This window comes from Limulus polyphemus, unplaced genomic scaffold (genome assembly GCF_000517525.1).
Source record: "Limulus polyphemus unplaced genomic scaffold, Limulus_polyphemus-2.1.2 Scaffold2030, whole genome shotgun sequence".
In the NCBI taxonomy this organism is placed as follows: domain Eukaryota; kingdom Metazoa; phylum Arthropoda; class Merostomata; order Xiphosura; family Limulidae; genus Limulus; species Limulus polyphemus.
Window position 1 is genome coordinate 213236 of NW_013667640.1, and position 7736 is coordinate 220971.

Sequence of the window (7736 nt, forward strand, 5' to 3'; positions counted from 1 at the left end):
ATGCACCCAATTGTTCGTGATACTATACCTTTTAGTTACAAAGAATTTAATAACAAATAAACCACAGTTAAACAAATACTCTTTCAATACTTCAGTTAGTTCTACTAATTACTGATATGGTTTCCTGTGTATTTACATAGAAAATTTGAAAATTTTTCCCCATATATTTTATCTTTAAACTGGGTTTTGTAACAGTAAAAAAAACAACAAACATAAACTTACTTAAAATAGAGCAATATACGAACGGTACGTAAAAACATTCAATGATGCTCGCAGTGAGTGCAAAATTTAGGGTCATAGTAAAGGAAACACGGTCATTGCAAGACTCACAATCAAAGAAAGTCAATGAGTGTAATCACTTTAAACAACTGATAAATAAAGATGTCTCATCAGAGCACTTACTTCTCGTTATCATGAAGGATTCGTCGATGATTTTTTTTATATCCTTTTCGTGACTTCCACTGATGTAAAAATTTGGTATAAAGTACGTTTTAGTGACTTCTATGTCACTGTCTTTAGCAAGAACAGCCAGAGCTTCTTCTGCTTGTTTATACCAGTGGTTTTCAGACACCACCAGTACGACTTTGTTCCACTTAAAATGCTTCAAGAGGGAAATTACATACTTGGAGACCTTCGAACTTGGAGGCAATGTTCGAGCAAATGTCGTGTAGATGTTTTTGTTAGAAACTTTCCGGTCTGAACATTTCTACAAAACGAATATACTGTATCAATCAAAAGTTATTGCAATCAAATATTTATCTTCTTAGATCTACACTGTTTTAATAATTGTACTTAACGAAAATTTATATATATCTATATATTTATTATTACATACAAAAGTTATTATAATCATACCTCTTGCGTCCCTATAAAATAATTTTTATTATTTTAATTTTTAATTTAGAGTATAAGAAAAATATGGTTAAATTAAACTAAACAATATTATTTATTGCACCTAAAACGATATCTCAAAGTGATTAACGGTAAACTGAAAAGATCAGTGAAACTCGTAGAAATGCTGAGGTGATCAGAAAACAGAATTACATTAATAAATTTTAAGCGCCCTTGGATGCAAAATTTCTTCATGTTAGACATACGAGTCTGCGCGTGCGTTTAAGTATTCCTATAACTGGGGAGCCGATTGTCACCAAACCCGAAAGATATTCTTAGGACTCCCGGGGAATGGGGAGTGACATAGATGTTCAGTCTTTGCATCTGATCCCTGTGGTTCTTATAATTTATCATCTCAAAGCAAGTACTCTTAAATATACTGACGGACGTAACCATGTATTTAGCATGCCAAGCTGTGGACTGGGGGTCCGAGGTTAACGTCGTTACACTGTTGAATACGATCCGAAATGATAGCCCGGTCATAGCCAAGATATTAGTATGCCCAATTTGTTAATCTGAGGGTTCCCTGGTTTGCAACCTGCTGTCGAAAACAAAACGCGCTCCGCACTTTGGGAGTAAGGGTGCGCTACAAGAGTGACGGTCAATTCGGTGAGACAAGATTAGCCCAAAATTTGTCAATGAGTATTGTTGACTAGCTGGCTTCCTTCTACTTTATCTGTTCATATTTAGGGCTACGCGGAGATTGTGAAATAAAGTATTGTTGAAATGACAGTCACTCCCATTATTCCTTTCAAAGCCGGACAAAACCCTTGTGACGACGGTTGCTGCTAGCTTGCTGCCTTTCCTCTGGCCAGTAGTTTAAAACTGGGGATGACTATACCTGAACCCTACGGTTCTCTGGCTTGACCGTTTGGTCATGTGTTATTTAAGTTGCCGTTGAGATTCAAATTGTCAACAGCAGTATGTTATATATATATATATATATATATTTGCGCTTAACAACAATCAAACAAACAAAAAAATATGTGTTCATTAGGTGGCTTTGCGCTTAACAACAATCAAACAAACAAAAATGTGTGTTCATTAGGTGGCTTTGCACTTAACAACAATCAAACAAACAAAAAAATGTGTGTTCATTAGGTGGCTTTGCACTTAACAACAATCAAACAAACAAAAGTGTGTTCATTAGGTGGCTTTACGCTTACCAACAATCAAACAAACAAAAAATTTGTGTTCATTAGGTGGCTCTACGCTTAACAACAATCAAACAAACAAAAAATGTGTGTTCATTAGGTGGCTCTACGCTTAACAACAATCAATTTTGAAAAAAAAGGTATGGCTTGTATTTATATTTTCTTGTCTTAAGGCAAACAATAATTAGTCATTTCTATTCCAAAATAAATAACATTTGATTTTAGGACTTCGGTTTATGTCATAAAAAATATACGCCTTCTCCCATCTTTGTTTCTGTCTTCGAACACTAAAATATCTTGTAATGATAATAATTGTTATATAAAAAAACTATCAGCTTTAATCAAGCGAGCTGAATTTTATTTGTAACAGTTTTGGTAACGAGAAATCAAGCGAGCTGAATTTCAGTTGTAACAGTTTTGGTAACGACAAATCAAGCGAGCTGAATTTCAGTTGTAACAGTTTTGGTAACGAGAAATCAAGCGAGCTGAATTTCAGTTGTAACAGTTTTGGTAACGACAAATCAAGCGAGCTGAATTCTGTTTGTAACAGCTTTGGTAACGACAAATCAAGCGAGCTGAATTTTATTTGTAACAGTTTTGGTAACAAGAAATCAAGCGAGCTGAATTTCAGTTGTAACAGTTTTGGTAACAAGAAATCAAGCGAGCTGAATTTTATTTGTAACAGTTTTGGTAACAAGAAATCAGGCGAGCTGAATTTTATTTGTAACAGTTTTGGTAACAAGAAATCAAGCGAGCTGAATTTTATTTGTAGCAGTTTTGGTAACAAGAAATCAAGCGAGCTGAATTTTATTTGTAGCAGTTTTGGTAAATGGAATCTTGAAATTTTCCAAGGATTTAGTTACTAGTCCGATCGGAACCAAGTAGATTTAATAAAATAATCAGGTATAAACTAGAGAATTGAAACATCTTTTGTAAGAAAAACGTCGATGTATTTCCTTATATTTTTGGCCCGATATGGCCACGTGTTTAGAGAGCGCTCGACTCGCAATTATTATGAATTATTATGCAATATTATTTATAGAATTAAGATTAAAATGTAGAAACCAGAACGTATTACAGAGGGTTAAATATGTTATATTAAAACAGTTTGGAATATTCAGATCACCGAGTCACCAGCCCGGCATGGCCAAATGGTTAGGGCGCTTGACACGTAATCTGTGGGTCGCGGATTCGAATCCCCGTCACACCAAACACGCTCGCCCTTTCAGCCGTGGGGACGTTATAATGTGACGGTCAATCCCACTATTCGTTGGTAAAAGAGTAGCCCAAGAGTTGTCGGTGGGTGGTGATGACCAGCTGCCTTCCCTCTAGTCTTACACTGCTAAATTAGGGACGGCTAGCGCAGATAACCCTCGTGTAACGTTGCGCGAAATTCAGCAAACAAAGAAGCATTTAAGATGATTGTGATTTAACAAACTCAAAGGAAATAAACTTACTTATCATCCAAGAAGTATTCATATTACATTTTTATTCTTGTATCGTTCAATTTGCTTTGAGAGAAAAAATCGCCATATTAATTTACGTTTTAATTTACTCTTACAAGAGTGATGTTCGTTCCCCTTAGCCCGTCTCTTTCAATTACACAGCCCCCCGCCCCAGTGGCGGCAGAACACAGACAGCCCTTTGTGTAGCTTTTTGCTTTAATAACTAACAATTACACACATCCCGCCCCAGTGGCACAGTGGCATGTCTGCAGACTTATACTGCTAGAAACCGGGTTTCGATACCCGTGGTGGGCAGAACACAGATAGCCCTTTGTGTAGCTTTGTGCTTTAATAACTAACAATTACACACAACGGCAGTATTAATTTTCGGATAAATTAAACTTACTTTTAAATTCAACTCAAATTATATTCAGTCACAACACCTAAGATGAAAAAACGCGTTGGAAAATGAAAGCCTCCGAATTTTCACGTAAAAACCTTCCGAAGGAAAAGTACGACAACATTTAGGATCTCGTGCACGAAAGTAAGTTCACGTGCCCTTTAAGTTTACACTATATCGTAGTACGAGTCAACTCCGACTGGTTCTGCGGTTCCTCTATGAAGCTTATAATATACAAATCGGGTTTCGATACCCGCGGTAGGGAGAGCAGAGATAGATAGTCCCACTGTGCGTCTTTGCACGTAACAACAACTTTGACTGTTTATTGAGTTTATACTTACAATATTGACGTGTAGTAATTTTATTATCCGAATTTTTCCGAATATTTCCGATTGGGAAGTCGTGAGGTTAAAACTCAGCTGTAATTGTTATTGTTAATTTCCTCTCTGTTTATTTGCTTACATATATATATATATATATGTATGTATATGTTTATACTTGCATAGATATCATTTGTGTCTACCTCTTAAGATTCACTAACAGGTTAGGTTCCTATAGCAACCCACTGAGACCTTAACGTATTGGTCAATTGGCTACCATATTGGGCCTTATGGCACTATGGATAGCTAGCCAATTGACTCAGCGTCTTGTCGATGTCTGAGTACGCATTAGACCACCTATAAGATCATAACGTATTGATTCAAATCGTCGATATCTAAACAGCCAATAAGACTGTCGTAATTCTTGCTAGGCCTCGTATTTGAAGAATAATATAGTTGATATGCTTACATAAATATGAGACCTAGCAAGACTTACAACAGTTTTATTGGCTGTTTAGATAACGCGTTGAGTCAATACGTTATGATCATGTTGACAGATAGCCTGAAACTTTTACAACGCGTTTAGTAAATACGGTATGATCATGTTTGATAATGATCTACAGGACCATAACGCATTGTTCTAATGCGTTGTAAAGACATCACTCGATTGAAAATTATTTATTATTGAGTTGTTCGGTTTGTCTGTTTTATTTAAAGTTAATCACAAAGCTACACAATGGGGCTATCTGTGCTCTGCCCACCACGAGTATCGAAACCCGGTTTCTAGCGTTGCAAGTCCGCAGACATGCCGCTGTGCCACTGGGGGGGGGGGCTGACTTTTTCGTCAAGAATGGTTTGTCAGAGACTCCTAGAAATTTCAATATTTTATTAAATATATTTCTGAAAACGAATTTGTAAACTGATAATAATTTTCTGTCATCTTCAATTAAGACGATTGGACTAACTTTTATAAATATCATCACAAGAGTGATAGGTAGTTTGTTTAATATTATATCACAATAATCATATCGATAATTATAATCGCAATTTCTGTTTTCTACCCTATACGACCGCTAGATGGCAGTATTTACACAAACGTAAAGTATAGCTTTGGGTGGATTTTCCATTTCCGCTCCTAAACGCTTAAAAAGACAAAGGAAACGTTTCCTGTTTAGATAATTAGAAAACATGAGTATCCTGACGTTTCATTCTTAAAACTGTTCTAAATATATAACTTAGAGAAGGAAGTTCACCGTGTTTCTTCCTGATTGGAAAGTGATATCCAGGGATAGGGCGAATACTGGAGATCAGTGATCGAATACGGGATAGGGCGAATACTGGAAATCAGTGATCGAATACAAATACGAATACTTCACATTTTAATGAATACAAATACATAGGAGCCCGGCATGGCCAGGTGGTTAGGGGTTCGAATCCCCGTCACACCAAACATGCTCGCCCATTTAACTGTGGGGGCGTTATAATGTGACGGTCAATCCCACTATTCGTCGGTAAAAGAGTAGCCCAAGAGTTGGAGGTGGGTGGTGATGACTAATTGCCTTCCGTCTAGTGTTACACTGCTAAATTAGGGACGGCTAGCGCAGATAGCCCTCGTGTAGCTTTGCGCGAAATTCAAAACAAACAAACAAACAAACCGAATACAGGAATTTATCCATGAATACTTTGTCGGATAATATGCAGTAATGATAAAACAGTAGACGATAAGATTTCAATACTTTTATTTTATGAAACAAACATTTTAGAAACTGAAACAAACCAAACTTGAACAAATTATAACATATCAATACATTAATTTTTCATATTACATTAACAAAGTTTTAGAACAAAAAATATGTTTCTAAATGAGACTTATAGATATTATAACTGTCCATTGTTCTTTATGAACATCAGTTTTTCAAATGAATTGTCAGTGAGGTGACAACGATCAAGTCTGTGGGTTTTGCCTCCGATGCTAAACAAACGCTCAATGGAGGCAGAGGATGTTGGAACACTCAGTTAGCGTCTGACTAGTAGAGATAAGTTAGGCATTTTTTTTCATGGATCTTCCACTAATATAGAGGCTTGTTTTCTTCAGAAATGCAAGGACCATCGAGGTAAGTGTTGATCTCTGTGTCCTCTGAAGATGAGGTGGCTGGTTGCTTAGAGACAGCAAAGAAATGAAAGAGCTTACTTCTTTTGCGAGGGAGAATTTACAGTTCACTTTTGGTTCCATGATTGTAGGATCATTTGTTGAGAAAACTTTCTTGACTTCTTGCTGCAGGAGGATTCGATTGGATTCATAGACCATCGATTGGATTCATAGACCATAGATCTAGAGAAACATCAGTCAAGTTTAAATCTGGGATCCAATGAGTTATCAATGTAGATGAGTTATCACCATCTCTCACACTAGGTAAATATCTGTAGATGAGTTATCACCATCTCTCACACTAGGTAAATATCTGTAGATGAGATATCACCATCTGTAGATGAGTTATCGCCATCTGTAGATATGTTATCACCATCTGTAGATGAGTTATGGCCATATGTAGGTGAGTTATCACTATCTGTAGATGAGTTATCGCCATTTATAGGTGAGTTATCGCTATCTGTAGATGATTTATCATCATCTGTAGATATGTTATCACTATCTGTAGATGTGTCATCATCATCTGTGACACTAGGTAGTGTTTGTGGTTCAGGTCCAGGCAAGCAGAAAGTCTTCATCATGATGGGTGCGTTATCAGATGTCACACATGACACCTTGTTGTTGGTGTCATCAGATGTCACACGTGACACCTTGTTGTTGATGTTATAAGATGTCACATATACCACCTTGTTGTTGATGCTATCAGATGTCACATATAACACTTTGTTGTTGATGTTATCAGATGTCACATATAACACTTTGTTGTTGATGTTATCAGATGTCACATATAACCCCTTGTTGTTGATGTCATCAGATGTCGCATGTGACACCTTGTTGTTGATGTCATCAGATGTCACACATGACACCTTGTTGTTGATGTTATCAGATGTCACACATGATGCCTTATTGTTGATGTTATCAAATGTCACACATGACACCTTGTTGTTGATATTATCAGATGTCACATATAACACCTTGTTGTTGATGTCATCAGATGTCACACGTGACACCTTGTTGTTGATGTTATCATATGTCACAAATGACGCCTTGTTGTTGATGTTATCAGATGTCACACATGACACCTTGTTGTTAATGTTATCAAATGTCACACATGACACTTTGTTGTTGATGTTATCAGATGTCACACATGATACCTTGTTGTTGATGTTATCAGATGTCACATATAACTCTTTGTTGTTGATGTCATCAGATGTCACACGTGACACTTTGTTGTTGATGTTATCAGATGTCACACATGGCACCCTGTTGTTGTTGTTAATGTTATCAGATGTCACACATGACACCTTGTTGTTGATGTCATCAGATGTCACACATGACACCTTGTTGTTGATGTTATCAGATGTCACATATAACACC

At 36.6% G+C, this 7736-nt stretch overlaps 1 protein-coding gene across 1 annotated transcript in view; it reads right to left on the minus strand.

The window, feature by feature from the left end:
• Nucleotides 1-355: 355 nt before the first annotated feature.
• The window catches only part of LOC111087337 (guanylate cyclase 32E-like), a 24566-nt gene continuing 17185 nt past the window's right edge, over nucleotides 356-7736 (minus strand). Inside the window, exon 2 of the mRNA XM_022393638.1 lies at nucleotides 356-706. Coding sequence (XP_022249346.1) covers nucleotides 356-706 — 351 coding nt within the window. The remainder of the gene's footprint in view (nucleotides 707-7736) is intronic.